Source organism: Halichoerus grypus, chromosome 15 (assembly GCF_964656455.1).
Source record: "Halichoerus grypus chromosome 15, mHalGry1.hap1.1, whole genome shotgun sequence".
NCBI classification, from domain to species: domain Eukaryota; kingdom Metazoa; phylum Chordata; class Mammalia; order Carnivora; family Phocidae; genus Halichoerus; species Halichoerus grypus.
This window is the reverse complement of record NC_135726.1, coordinates 55,768,723-55,784,875: the sequence shown is the minus strand read 5'-3', so window position 1 is coordinate 55,784,875 and position 16,153 is coordinate 55,768,723. Positions and strand designations below refer to the sequence as shown.

Sequence of the window (16,153 nt, the reverse complement as noted above, 5' to 3'; positions counted from 1 at the left end):
CTCCTACATTTAAGGACCTCTGTGACTATATTGGGCCCACCCAGATAATCCCGGATAACCTCCCTATCTTAAAATCAGCTAATTAGCAACCTTAACTCCACCTACTACCTTGATTCCCCCTTGCCTTATACTGTGAAATAATCACAGGTCCTGGAGATTAGAATGTGGGCATCTTTGGGGGGCCCTTATTCTGCCTCCTTCAGAACACCCTCTGGCACCCAATTATTTGTCCATACTACATGGAAAATACATTCGCTCTCTCTTAGCACCACCAAATGTCTCAACCTATTACAGTACCAACTCAAAGTCTAAAATTCCATCTAAATCTTCTTGGCTCAAAAGCTCTAAATCAAGTATTGGGTGAGGCTCTGGGTATGATTTGTCCTGAGGCACAGTTTTCCTCTGTGAGGCTGTGAAACTCTAGAAACAATTCATATGGGCCTAAAATACCTAATTGAATCTTTTACTTTAAATGCCTTTTGCCACGTAATGTAATATATTTACAGGTTCTGGGGATTAGGACATGAACATCTTTGGGAGGCAATTCTGTCTACCACAAAAACATTAGATTTCGGAGAATTCATACTACAGTAAATTCCTACCTAGCCTTTAAATAAATGTAGAGAAGCGTGTTCACAGAGTAGTAATTATCTTTGATAATTATGGTCCAAATTCAGTAACTTTTTTTCTACAATCAGGGAATCTTACACCTGTGTCATTAGATGTGACCAGCATGGAATACTTTTGAAATATGTAAATCAAATGATGAACACTGGAAAAGAACTCATAAATGCCCTAAAGGAACATGAGCTTTATGTGCTTCAAATGCTGCCAAATGTATTTGTATCTATTCTGAAATTGTATAAATGAACATATCCTATTCTGAGTATAGAATGCATATTCCATAATGCACCTAAGTAACAGAATTCTTCACAGCCAATTCCAACAACCTTTCTTCTTTAACAGTAAATGTTTAATGTATATACTCTCATTAAATAACAAAAAAAAAAAACCAGACAAAATATATGAATGGCCTGTTTTCAGACATTGGGTAATAGGGAGATGAGCACAGCTAAGTAGAGAGAAAGGAAACAAATGAAGGGAGCCTTATGACTACCTCCAGCTTACAGCCTGGAGAGAGTTTCCATTCTGTAGCATAGGGAGAGGGAATCCAATCAAATCCTGGCAGTCTCTCCAAACTGAGGCAGAGTTTAGGGTTTGGAGAATTCAAGGTGGCTCAAATTTATGGGGCAGGTTAAGGAGAGGAGAGAGCTGCACCCAGAATGAGCACATTCCTCCACATGATTTGAAGTGATCAGCACATATATGTGAAGAAGCTCCCTGGGCTGGAGAAAGAACCACTGGAAAGGAACAGGCAGAACCATCCTTGGAATTTGCACAGGTTGGGAATAATTTGTTTCCACCAGTTGGAATGGAAACCCCTCCCAACATTTGGAAAATAAAGTGGATCTTCAGAAAAATAGTACTTCAGTGGGTGGGGGGGTGTCGCTCAAATTGACTCTAGAGTAACAGCTACTCTGAACCTTCCTGACAAAGCATAAATGTGAATTTGGTAGATTGACTCATAAGTTTTAGTAGTTTTCTGTAGGCTTTCTTGGGTTTTCTTTATACACAATCCTGTTGTCTGCAAATAGGAACAGTATTCTTTTCTGATCTTTAAGCCTATTATTTTTCTTGTCTTATTGCACTGTGAGGTTCTCTGGTATGATGGGTGGACAGTTTGTCTCATTCTCAGTCCTAAGGGAAAAGTGCATTTTGCACATGGAATGGTGAATTTTGGTGCCTCAAAGCTATTATAAAACCAAACTGTTTCCAAGTAGTTTAACTGCTTCCCAAGTAGTTTAACTTTAAGCCCAGTAGTATTTAAAGAATAGAAAGCCATCCATCAACCAAGAAAACCAACAGTGTCAAAATCACAATGTCTGGCATCTAGTCAAAACCTACCCAGGTATGCAAAAGCAAAACAGGAAATTAGGATCTATAAACATGAAGAAAAGTCAATAGAGACCCAAAATTGACATGGGTGACAGAATTAACAGAAAATGATGTTAAAAACAGCTATTATAAATATTCTGTGTACTTAAGAAGGTTGTATCAAATGGATTATAAAAATTACTGTGGGGTTTCTCTCCACGTGAGCAAAGGGGTAGATGAGGCCAGTCTAGTCACTAGAGCCCCCACCCCCAGGTTGTTCAGCCTCCCAGGAAGAGGTCAGAAGGAGGTAAATTCCATCAGTGAGGACCAGGTCCCATGAGGAGGAGACCCAAGCCCAGCTGAAGTTGGGGAGTGTAGTTTGGTCTCTGTCTAATCCCTCTTTGGTTTTTCTGGGAACTGAGGCACCTGTGCTGAGCCACAGATTTCTGGGAGGTGCAGTTTGGGATACATTGTCTTCCTAGTTAGTGGCTAGTGCTTCTTGGCCATTTGGCTGCCACAGGGGTTCTGGAACATGCAGTTCCTCTGCCTTTGTCTATTTTTCTTCACATGAGAATTCTGCCTGGATTCAAGTGGCTGTTGAAGAGGGTGCCTGTCAGACCCTATCAAAGATGTCTGGGACTTCTATATGCAGCATGTGAGGGAATTGGCTTTCCACGGGTCAATTCCAAGCTCATCCTGTGACTCAGCTTGGACAAAGTCAGATCTTGGTAGGTCTGTCCTGCTGTATGGCTGGGGCAGGAGATGGCTCTACAGAGCTCCTTTGTTGTGTGGGAGGCATTTGTCCTCATTCCTCCTGCTCTAGGAGGCTAGATGGACCCTGTGTTGGGAGCTTGGGAGGGGAATTTGATTGTGGGTCCTACTGAACCTTACTTTGCCCCTTATCCCATCCCTTCCCCTCCTGGTCCCCAGGAAAAACTTTGGGTGTTCATGTATTCTGTGGGGTGTCTTGTCCTGGCCTCCTCTTTCTGTCATCACGAACAGAGAACTTCTAGAACAATGTCTGCCATGCAGTGCCTTGAAGACTAAGCAGGCAACTTTGAAATAATATTGTTATGAATGGGAAGATGATTTCAGCAGAAAGAAATTCGATTTACATACTTTAGAACCTACAACACAATCTCTACAGATTTACAGATTCCACCTACTTCATCTTGCTTTCCAGTCTAGAATTTGGGTCTCTAGATTTTAGAACCTGCCAGACTCAGAGAAGAAGTCTAGAATCAGCTACCCCACAACAAGTTGCCTAGTGCTGGTTCTGTACAGAGCAGTCACTCCAGGTTTGGCTTTCTCTGTATTTGTATCTGTGTATTAGGGGTGAAGGTAGAAGACTAGAAATTCCTAGTTGGTGTGTGGACTGATTAGTCTGCTCTCTGAGGACTCCATTTTCTAACCCCAGCTTTGTGATTTAAGAATTCATCCTTCGTGGGGCACCTGGGTGGCTCAGTCAGTTGAGAATCCAACTCTTGATTTTGGCTCAGATCATGATCTCAGGGTCGTGGGACCGAGTCCCGTATCGGGCTCCACACTGAGCGTTGAGTCGGCTTGGGATTCTCTCCCTCTGTCTCTCCCATTGCCCCCCACTCCCTGCACTCACATGCTCTCTCTAAAAAAAAAAAAAAAAAAATTCATGAAAAGAAGGGTGTTGAGTAATTGTCAAATCTCTAAAAGCTAGCCTGTCATTGAAATGTCTCCTTTATTCTTCATCAGAGCTCTATTGTCAGAAATGTCTCCTTTATTCTTCATCAGAGCTCTATTGTCAGACCAGAAAAGACAGTAGACTAAAAATGCTGGCAATTTCCTAAGAACAGAAGAAAATGACCAAGACCCTGGTGGGTTTTTTTCTGTGTTTTGCCCTTCATTGTCATGGATTTGCAGAGGCTTATAAAAATAATTAACAAATGGAAACATACAAACATTCCTAAATTCAGAATTGAAGGAAAAATAAGCCATAAAATCAACATTAGGACAAAGGTAGAATAACGAAATGTAGACCACTGAGTTTGCTTAAAGGAATACAGGTAAACAGATATGTAAGAATGTATGATGTATTTAAATTGAATTACAAATACTTTCTAATGTTTCCAGTATCGATAATGTGTTAGTTTCCTCTTGGTGTCAAAAACAAATTCTCACAAACTTTTAGCAACTTAAAACAATGCAAATTTATTATCTCACGTTCTTTAAGTCAGAAGCTGGGATTGGCTTGGCTAATTTCTCTGCCCTGGATTTCATTAAGACTGAAATAAATGTGGGCCCACAGAGTTTTATTAGAAGGCTCTGGGAAGAAGCTGCTTCCAAGATTATTCAGGTTTTGGTAGAATCCATTCCCTGTGACCATATGACTGAGCCCCCTGTTTCCTCACTGGCTATCAGCTGCAGGTTGATCTTTGTTCCTAGAGGCTGCTTATATTCTTTCTGGTGCTTTACATATGGTCCTTTTCCAGCAATCAGTTGAGTTCCTCTTATGCTTCCAGTTTCTCCAGCTTCCTTCCTGAAACATCTTCCTCTTCTGCTTCTAGCTGCTTATGTGATTACATTGTACCCTGATTATCCAGGTTCATCTCCCTGTGTACAGTCAACTGAGTAGTAGCCTTAATTACATCTCCAAACACAGTACCTAAATTCATTTGATTGGACAACTAAGGAGCAGGAATCTTGAAGGGACATCTTTAGAATTCTACCTAAAGAAATAATAGATGAGAAACACTCAAAGTTATATGATATGTATTATTCCTAAGGAGAAATCAGACCAGCTCCTTAGAGGAAATAATTATTTCCTGGAGCTTACGTCTTGAAATCAGATAATTAACTTCTCCAACTTTGTTCTTCTATTTCACTATTGTTTTGGCTTTTCTACATCCTTTGCTTATCCATATAAATGTGAAAATTAGCTTGTTTACTTGTTTTAAAAATGCCTTTGGTAATTTTGGTAGAGATTATATTAAATCTACCTTAGTGAAAAAAGATTGGTGGGGAGCCTCGCCATCCATGAACATGATACAGCTTTTCTTTTGTTTGGGCATTCTTTGTTTCAGTAATGTTTTGTGCTTTTCATCATAGCAGTCTTGTACATCTTTGATTTACTCTTGGGTATAAGGATTTTTTTGTCTTAATTTTATTTTTCAATTGTTTGCTAGTACAGAAATACAACTGATTTTTTAATATTTTGATCTTTTGTCTTGTGAATTTGGTAGATTCACTCATAAGTTTTAGTAGTTTTCTGTAGGCTTTCTTGGGTTTTCTTTATACACAATCCTGTTGTCTGCAAATAGCAACAGTATTCTTTTCTGATCTTTAAGCCTATTATTTTTCTTGTCTTATTGCACTGTGAGGTTCTCTAGTATGATGGGTGGACAGTTTGTCTCATTCTCAGTCCTAAGGGAAAAGTGCATTTTGCACATGGAATGGTGAATTTTGGTGCCTCAAGGGCAGACTGTGCTGGGTTAAGTAGTATTTCTTGTTTTATTATTATTGATTTTATTGTTATTTTAGTGGTTACTATAGAGCTCACAGTGTGACATCTTTCATTCATCACGGTTGACCTAGGATTGATATCATGACATTTTACACTGTTCATTTCACACACCTTACCTTGCCTACTTCACACTTGTAATTCACACATTCTATTTCACACTTCCAAAAATTTAATAACCTAATGGCAGTATAATTCCTTTTAAGTCCATTCTCTGTCTTTTGAGCTACCATTGCCCCACCTTTTAGTTTTTTATTGTTACAAACCCACCTTACGTTGTTACTAATTTCATTCTTAGGCAACAGAGGGCCAGATAGTAAATATTTTCAGCTTGGCTGGCCATACAGTCTCTATCAAATCTGTTCAATCATCTGTTCTATAGTGAAAGCATTCATAGATAGGTAAACAAATGGATGTGGTTATGGTCAAATAAAACTTAACTTAGAAAAGTAGGCAGGTGGGGTGCCTGGGTGGCTCAGTTGTTAAGCGTCTGCCTTCGGCTCAGGTCATGATCCCAGGGTCCTGGGGTCAAGCCCTGCATCGGGCTCCCTGCTCAGTGGGAAGCCTGCTTCTCCCTCTCCCACTCCCCCTGCTTGTGTTCCCTCTCTCGCTGTGTCTCTCTCTGTCAAATAAATAAGTAAAATCTTAAAAAAAAAAAAAAGTAGGCAGGGAGGGATGCCTGGGTGGCTCAGTTGGTTGAGCGTCTGCCTTCAGCTCAAGTCATGATCCCAGGGTCCTGGGATCGAGTCCTGCATCGGGCTCCTTGCTCAGCAGGGAGCCTGCTTCTCCCTCTGCTGCCATTCCTCCTGCTTGTGCTCTCTTTCTGACAAATAAATAAATAAAATCTTTAAAAAAAAAAAAAAAGGAAAGAAAAGTAGGCAGGGAGCTGGATTTGGCCCATGACCTCTCCTAAACAATTTACCCTTTAAAGAAAATGAGAAGAATAAGAACCTTACAAATATCCCATTATTTACCATTTCTGGTGTTCACTACTTTTCTGTTGATCTGAATTTTCAACTAGCATAATTTTCTTTCAGCCTGAAAATATCCTTTAAGATTTTTCTGTGCAGATCTTTCAGCAGTGAATTCTCTCACATTTTGTTTATTTAAAAATGTCCTTGGGGTGCCTGGCTGGCTCAGTCAGAAGAGCGTGTGACTTGTGATCTCAGGGTGGTGAGTTTGAGCCCCATTTTGGGTGTAGAGATTAATAATAAATAAATAAACTTAAAAAAATAAAAGTAAAAAATAAATAAGATTGTGTTCATTTCAAAAAATGTGTTTATTTCAAGTGGCTCTGTGTAATGTGTAGCGCATTGGACTTCTAGTGACGAAAAATACCTTATTTCACACTAATTTTTATTTTTTATTTTCATTTATTTATTTATTTTAAAAGATTTTATTTATTTGAGAGAGAGAGAGCACAAGCAGAGGGGAGGGGCAAAGGGAGAGGGAGAAGTAGACTCCCTGCTGAGCAGGGAGCCTGATGCTGGGCTCCATCTCAGATCCCTGAAATCATGACTTGAGCCGAAGGCAGACGCTTAGCCAACTGAGCCACCCAGGCTCCCCATCTCTTCTCAATAACATTTCTTTTCTCTAGCTTACTTTATTGTAAGACTACAGTATAGAAAACATAAAATTTGTGTCAATTAACTTTATGTTATCAACAAGGCTTCTGGTCAACAGTAGGCTATTAGTAGTTAAGTTTTGGGGGAATCAAAGGTTATACGTGGATTTTCAACAGCATGGGGGTTGGTGCCCCTAACCTCCACATTGTTCAAGTTTCAATTGCTCAATTTTCTGATGGTTCATACGCATCTGAACATCAGAGATACATCTGAATGGTCATTTTTTAAAAGATTTTATTTTTAAGTAATTTCTACACACAGTGTGGGGCTTGTGCTCACAACCCCAAAATCAAGAGTCACATGCTCTACCGACTGAGCCAGCCAGGTGCCCCTGAATGGTCATTTTAATATTTCATTCTTTCCCCATATTTTGGATGTTTTATTTCTCAATATATTAAAAACATATTAATATCCTGGGTTATAATTACTCATGTGCAGTCATTTCAAGTCTGATTCTATGTTCTTTCTGTTGATACATGTTTCCCTGTAACTATATATGGTGGTAAATGCTAACTAGACTTACTGTGGCAGTCATCTCACAAATATATTGCAAATCATTATTTTGCACAACCTGAAACTAATGTTTTATGTCAATTATACGTCAATAAAAATAAATAAAAGGTAGTATTTCGTTGGGAAAAAATATATAAAAGCTCCTTGAGGGCCAATATTTGCTGTGTTTTTATGTTAGCACTTAGTTCTTTATCTTTAAGTAGATGTTAAAAATGTTTTTAAAAATAAATAAAAATTAAAAAAAATATTTTTCAGAGATTTCTATTTCAGGGATATTTTACCTGTAGGATTTAATGGATATACCTTTCAAAAACTTCTAATTTGTCGGATTAGTTGATAATTAAGTGTACAATTGCAATAGAGTTTTTAATTGAAATATATTTGACATATAACATATAAATTTAAGATGTACAACATGTTGATTTAACACATCTATATATTATAATATGGGAAGATAGATTTAATGGCATTTTACTTCTTTCCATAATGAATAATGAAAACTATTACACAAAGACATAGCCTTTGTAAGTTATGGTAAAAACAACCAGAACATATACCTAGAGGTCTTTTTCACATCAGTAATGGTCACTACAAATTGAAGAACAATGTGTTATTATAGGGATTAATGTCATTTGAGGATGTATCTGTGGACTTTACCTGGGAAGAGTGGCAGCTACTAGGTTCTGCTCAGAACAATCTATATCTGGGTATGATGTTGGAGAATTACAGCAACCTGTGACAATAGTTAAAGATGATTGCTGTGTGTCATTCAAAGTGTCACAGACAATAGCCTTTTCTTTTTCAGTTGCCCTGGCTTCCAAAGAGCTTTAAGATACTGGACTTTAGTTTATAGGCAATAGATTCTTAGTCTGTCTTCTGTTTCCATATAGAACTTATGTGCTCTCACCTTCGATAGATATTTAATCTGTCAAGGTGAAACTATGTCAATTCCTGAGACTTTTGTGCTTTTCCTAGATATCCCCCACCAAGTCCAATTATAAGTGTCCAAGTCTTTGTCATTTCCCATGAACAGGCTATCCAGCTACCAAGCCAGATATGATCCTTAATTTCGAGCATGGAGAAGAGTCATGGAGCCTAGAAGATGAAATGCAATGTCAGTGCTTTTCAGGTAAGTGAGCAACTGAGAACAAGAAGATGTGAGACTTTGAAAGTAACATAGTTGGCCATGAGGGGATGACCCCTTCCAAATGTGTTTTAACAAGGCTAAAACTTTAAAGGTCGTTACAGATAATTGGTAATTACAGAATCATTAATGTAAATCAAGGTAATTACAGAAATCATTAATGAGGCTCTCATTTGCCTGGTGTTTCAAGGGAGATGTGCACCTCTTTTTCTCTCTTTGGATTGATTCATGTTCAGTATAATGTTTCCTGTGCAGCTTCCAGACCTCCTCCTCCTCTTCTACTTCCTCACTGGCAGTGCCCCTTCCTATTTTCTCTGCAGCTCTTGTTTTCACCCCTTTTACCTGATCAAGTGATGTAACAATTCTTCTGGTTAACACAGAAGCCTTTTATCCTGGGATCAGGTTTTTGGACTTCTGTGGGCCATCTGAAAATGTATCAAAACAAGCTAAAAGGTGGGAATGTTGACCATAGTGTGGTGTCTAAATATATTACAGCTTGTTGTCTGTTACATGAAGAATTAGAGAAGAATCAGTAAGAGAGCTTAACTATGCTTATCTTTGAGTGAGAAGCCAAGGATGCTTCATTCTAACCTGCCTCTCCCAGATACTTGTTCAAGACATGTTGGCATCTTTTTTTTGGTCATTGTTTGCACCTGATGGATGGACTTTCTCCATTCTCTGGGCATCTTCAAAAGTCTCCAGAGTCACAGAGCATGAAGCTTCATCCTTGCCTATTTCTATCAGTGTGGTTTCATTCATTTTCATGGCCTTAAGAATACTATTTATACGCTGATGAGCCCCAAATTTCTGTCTCCAGCCCAGACCTTCTTTTATCCACACACATTCGCCTAGATATTTCATTTCTGCACTTGGAGATCTAATAACTACTTCAAACGTCATGTCACTCTTGGTTCCTCTTCTCACTTACACCACAAATCCAGTCCATTAGCGAGTATAGTCTGTACTTTCTCCATATTATATCTGGGGGTCCTCCACTCCTTTCTATAACTATTGTTTCACCCAAGCCCCAACATCCATTGTCTCTTGCCAAAGTTATCATAGTTTTCTTGAGAATGCTCTCACTTCTTTACTCCTGCTTCTCTCTATTCTCTACATAATAGCCAGATTTCTTGGTCTTTTTTTATTATTTATTTTTAAAAAGTAATAGAAGTCAGTTTTTCCATCCTCTCACCCCCCAAATTCATGAAGACTAAAACAAACTTTAGAAACATGCAGATTTATAAAGATATCAGGTACTGACAATTATCTGGGTATGGAAGATAATTAAACCATCATATGGAAAAAACAGTCTTCTGAGTTGGAGAAAAGAGGGAAGATCTAAAGTATAATCCAAAAAAATGCTGTTTGCCATAGCAGGTCTTTACCAATTTTCCCAAGCACAGTCCGCAATCCTAAAAATAGTATTTATGTCACAATACTTAAGACCTTGTTAGTGTGATAACTGATATATATGCACACAGGATTAACTTCTTAAAGTGAAAATCAGGACATGTCATCTCTCTCCCACTATTACCTTGAATGGCATCCTGTTACTATTAGTATAATATCCAAATTCCTCCTACATGTGAGCATTTCCTGACTCCTGCCTAATTTTTTTTTTCCTACCTTTTTATGTAAAAATTTTTTGAAGTATAACATACACACACAAAAATATATAGATATAAGGGTACAGCTCAGTTAATTTTTACAGTCAGTATGCTGTGTAACCAGCACTAGATCAATAGTACCAGAGTACTGTGCAGGATGCCATTGTGTGAATATGAAACAAATTATCCCTTCCGCATTCAGGCTATTATAAGTAATACTCCTACATATCTTTACATAAAGGTTCTTTATATTCTTCTCCCTTTGAAAATGTTATTTCTGAATAGTTTAGACTTAGTGAGAAATCCCAAAATTAAACACAAATTTCTTACATATTCTTTTTTTTTTTAAAGGTTTTATTCATTTATTTGAGAGAGAGGGAGAATGAGTGGGGTGAGGGGCAGAGGGAGAAACAGACTCCCTGCAGAGCACAGCACCTGACTCAGGGCTCAATCCCAGGATCCTGAGATCATCACCTGAGCCAAAGACAGATGCTTAACCGACTGAGCCACCCAGGCACCCCTTACATATTCTTTTTGTGGATTTCCCTAAGTGGTAATATTTTACCACATTTGCGTTATCACAGTCTATCCACCTATTATTCCATTCATACACATACACACATCCTGTTTTTCTGAGCTCTTTATCCCTAAATACTTAAGTGTGTATTTCCTAGAAACAAGTTAATTTTTTCAAGTGACCAAAATACTCAAAAAAAAAAAAAAATCAAAATCAGAATATTGATATCGATACAGAACTATTACCCAATCTACAGAGCTTACTCAAATTTTACTGATTGTCTCATTAATATTTTTTATAGTAAATGGAAAAAAATATTTTTCTGGACCTTTCCTTATTATCTTGCTTATTCTATTGTGGGTACACTGGCTTTCACTCAAAAGTCAGAGCTCAGGGGCGCCTGGGTGGCTCAGCCGTTAAGCGTCTGCCTTCGGCTCAGGTCATGATCCCAGGGTGCTGGGATCGAGCCCCGCATCAGGCTCCCTGCTCAGCGGGGAGTCTGCTTCTCCCTCTCCCTCTCCCCCTGCTTGTGTTCCCTCTTTCGCTGTGTCTCTCTCTGTCAAATAAATAAATAAAAATCTTTAAAAAAAAAAAAAAAAGTCAGAGCTCACTAATTATGACCCAAATCCTTTAGGTAAGAAACCATATGGATGCAATAAATGTGCAGTGAATGCTTATGAACCACTCATGACCGTGCTTCAGAGAACTCATGCAGGAAAGAAATCCCATGAATGCTGTGATTGTAGGAAAGCCTTTCCCAGTAAGTTAAAGCTAATTACTCATCAACAGACTCACACAGGGGACAGACCATTTGGGTGCAGTCAATGTCAAAAAGCCTTCATTACAATGTCAGCACTCATCTGTCATCAGAAAACTCATCATAGAGAAGGGAAATCCTATACATGCAGTAAATGTGGGAAAGCTTTTCCTTGGAAGTCAAAACTCACTTTACATCAGAGAACTCATTCAGGAGAGAGACCTTTCAGATGCAGAGTATGTGATAAAGCCTTCATGGTTCGGACACATCTGACGGTACATCAGAGAACCCACACAGGAGAGAAACCATATGAATGCTCGGATTGTGAGAAAGCCTTCTCAAAAAAGGCTCAGCTCATAATCCATCAGCGAATTCACACAGGAGAGAGACCATATGGATGTAGTCAATGTCAAAAAGCATTCATTACAAAGTCAGCACTCATCTATCATCAGAAAACTCGTCATAGAGAAGGGAAATCCTATACATGCAGTAAATGCGGGAAGGCTTTTCCTTGGAAGTCAAAACTCACTTTACATCAGAGAACTCATTCAGGAGAGAGACCTTTCAGATGCAAAGTATGTGATAAAGCCTTCATGGTTCGGACGCATCTCACTGTGCATCAGAGAACTCACACAGGAGAGAAACCATATGAATGCTCGGATTGTGAGAAAGCTTTCTCAAAAAAGGCTCAACTCATGATTCATCAGCTAATTCACACAGGAGAGAGACCGTATGGATGTAGTCAATGTCAGCAAGCCTTCATCCAGAAGTCAGATCTTACTAATCATAAGAAAACTCAGCATGCAGTTGGGAAATCTCATGGATGCAGTGAATGTGGGAAGGTTTTGTCGTCTCAGTCAACTCTCATTATACATCAGAGAACCCATACAGGTGAGAAGCCCTTCAAATGCAGTGTATGTGATAAAGCTTTCACATCAAAGGCACATCTTATTGTCCATCAGAGAATTCATACAGGAGAGAAACCATATGAATGTTCAGATTGTGAGAAAGCCTTCTCCACTAAGGCACATCTTATGATTCATCAGCGAATTCACACAGGAGAGAGACCATATGGATGCGATGAATGTCAACAGGCTTTCATCCAGAAGTCAGGTCTCACTAACCATTTGCAAAATTGTCATGCGAGAGTGAAATCTCATGGATGCAGTGAATGTGGAAAGGTTTTGTCCTGTAAGTCAACTCTCATTATACATCAGAGAACCCATACAGGTGAGAAGCCTTTCAAATGTGGTGTATGTAATAAAGCCTTTACGGCTAAATCCTATCTCACTGTACATCAGAGAATTCATACAGGAGAGAAACCATATGAATGCTGTGATTGTAAGAAAGCATTTGCTACTTTGTCAACTCTCATTGGTCACCGGAGAACTCACACAGGAGAGAGGCCCTATGGATGCAATGAATGTCAAAAAGCCTTCTTTCGGAAGTCAGCTCTTACTAATCATCAGCAAACTCATCATAGAGGAAAATTCTCTATGCAATGAGTGTAGAAATGTGAGAAATAGTTTTTGAATAGTCCTATCTGTTCAGAGAACTCATGTAAAATAGAAATGCCATGAATGCTGTGATTATAGTAGACCTTTCTGGAACTTCTATAGGAAATAAACCTTATAGATGCAATGAAAGTTGTAAGCCTTTCATCTGAAGACTCCTCCCAGTATACCACAGGGATCTTGCCAGAAGAGAGCAACATTGTAAATGCAGTGATTGTCAAAAATTTCATTTGAAAGTCACAGGCTATGTGTTTAGGAGGCAACACCTGTGAATGCAGTGAAAGTGGGAAATCATTCTTTTCAAATCACATTTGTTATACATTAGGGTATTCATTAAGGGGAGGGACCCTGCCGTTGCAGTTAGTGCAGAAAAGCCAAGAAAAATCACATCTCATTGTACATAAAAATTTCATGAATTTTGTGATAATGATAGCATTCTCTAGAAAGTCAAAACTCTTTGACCATTTGTACAGGAGAGAGATCCTACAGATGCTATGAATGTGGTACAGTCTTCCCAATTAATGCATATCTTCCTTACATCAGCAAACTCAAGTAGGAGGAAACCCCTATTTAGTGTAGTAAACGTAGTAAAGCCTTCATCTACATGTCAAAGCCACTAATTATCTGCAAAATCATATAATAGATAAATCCTTTGGCCACAAAACTCATCGCATATCAGGAAAGAAATGTCATTAATTGCAGTGATTATCTACAATGCTTTATTTACAATTCAGAGCCTTTTAAAGTAATTTCATATTTTATTGAACAGATTGTTTCACGTTTTCTGAAATGTAAAACAAAAATAGGACTTTAAGAATGCAGAATAGTAAAGGGCGTGAAGTATAATCACACATTTAGTGAGTTGTAAACTAGAAAGGTATATAATACTCTGAGTTGGAATCAGAGGGAAAACCTGTTCAGGACTGAAGGGAGGTCCTTGGTTTCTTATTACAAAAATCTCCCATTGACTAAAGGCCATACAAATAAAAATGTCAGTTTATGAAAAAAACTCCGAATTGCATAAAACCCCATTAGGCAGGAGAAATGGCCAGGGTAAAAGGATGTGGGCTGTGGGGGCAGCTAGTCTGCGACAGGGATGTGGAGGGAGGATGCGGCTCACGTCCAGGACCTGTAGGTAGGAGCAGGCTGGGAAGAAGTCCAGAGGCAGAGGTTAGTGCACTCACCCAAAGCCCTTGCTTTCCAGTCAGAGTTTCTACGATGCTGATGCTTTCCTCAAACAAGGTACAATTCGGAGCTTTTAATTGCTCTCTAATTCACGTAGCAGAGAGATCCTATTCTCAGGCAAGGGAACAATTTCTAGGTTCAGTAAAGTTATAAAATCCTTAAGGAATCATATCATATATTATAGAAATACTGTGATTATAGTCACTAAAAATGCTTTCTATGGAGGATTTGATGTCATTAAACATCATAAGCTCTTAAAAAAAATAGAAATTGCTCTACACAGAGCAGTGAATGTGGCAAAAGCATCAGTGATTATGTTTTATTTTTGTATTTCTGGATTTATTTCTTCACATCTGACCATATCTTCAATTGTGATGCATGTTATAGTCAATGGAATGTCCTCATTTAGTTGTTACAGCTTTTCTACATTTGATGGCATTTTAGATCTGGGCAATTAGCTAAACTTGGAAACCATGTATAGAATGAAATTATTTTGTAAGGGCTTAACATAATTGTTTTAGAAAGGATTCCAGAGAATATTCTACCAAAAATATTAGACATTTTCACTGCAAATATGATGCCGTTTGAATATATAAAAAAATAATAAGTTGAATAGTGACAAAGGTTTGTAGGGGTTATATTGTGGACTATACTATATAACATGGACTTTATGTATTTGACTTTATTATTTTTTGGAATTACATGAAGGAACATAATTTTTAGGGTTTAATAAATTCTCAGCATAGACATAGAACATTATGTAATAAAATCTCATGTAAATAGGAATGTTCTATTTCCTTATAAATCAGAATATCTTGTAATATATAATTTAACTCAATAAGAATTCTAAAGAATTAGACTGTAAGTTTGCTCTCCTTATTTTTGCTGTCTTTCGTGGTGTTTCTGCCAAGTGTGATGAACTATCACTACTTGAAACCTCCAGTATTCTAGAGCCTTATTTCTTAGATATGCAAAAGTGATAAAAGATTTACATGGAATATTAAAAAATAAGCAACGTAGGAGATGAAGGGGGTTGAAAAGACTTGTGTTCATGTATAGTTATTGCAAGTGCTGTATAATGCAGGAACTTTGGATTTATTATGAAAACATGTCCTTGGGCACTAGAAACATTTTCTCTCTTAGCATTTCCTAAAATGCCCAGTATTTACTAATATTAAGGACAACATCGCAGAAATTGGAATTCTTGAACATAGCTGGAATGGAAAGTGGTTCAGTTGCTGTGGAAAACAATTTGGCAGTTCCTTTAAAAAGTTAACTATAGAATTACTAAATGACCCCGGAATTCCACTCCCAGCTAAATATTCAACAAAACTGAAAGCAGGTACTTCAGTACTTCTACATGAATGTTCACAGCAGCACTGTTCACAATAACCAAAAGGTGGAAATAATCCAAGTGTCCACCAGTGGATGAATGGATAAACAAAATGTGGTATGTGTATGTATATACATGTATACACATACGTATACATAATGGAATATTGATTACCCATACAAGGGAAGTGTTGTTGAATGTTATAACATAAGCCTCAAAAACATGGTAAGTGAAAGAAGTCAGACACAAAGGACCATATATTGTGTGAAATGTGCAGAATAGGTAAATCTATAGAGACAGACGGCAAATTGGTGGATTCTAGGGCCTGAGGAGAAGAGAGCATGGAGACTGACTGATTAATGGTTATGGATTTATTTGTTTTTTTAGAATGATGAAAATGGGAACTAGGTAGAGGTGGTAGTTGCATAACATTGTGAATGTAGTAAATGTCACTGGACTGTATACTTTGAAATGCTAATTTTATATTATGTGTATTTTTACATCAATAAAAAATATACTTGAAAAAAGTA

The 16,153-nt window shown here is 38.0% G+C and overlaps 1 protein-coding gene across 1 annotated transcript; it reads left to right on the top strand.

Moving 5' to 3' along the window:
• The first annotated feature begins 10,948 nt into the window (after window positions 1-10,948).
• Window positions 10,949-16,153, top strand: LOC144378727 (uncharacterized). The gene has a single exon (XM_078063407.1). The coding sequence runs from the start codon at window positions 11,522-11,524 to the stop codon at window positions 13,094-13,096; it is 1,575 nt and encodes a 524-aa protein (XP_077919533.1). The 5' UTR covers window positions 10,949-11,521; the 3' UTR covers window positions 13,097-16,153.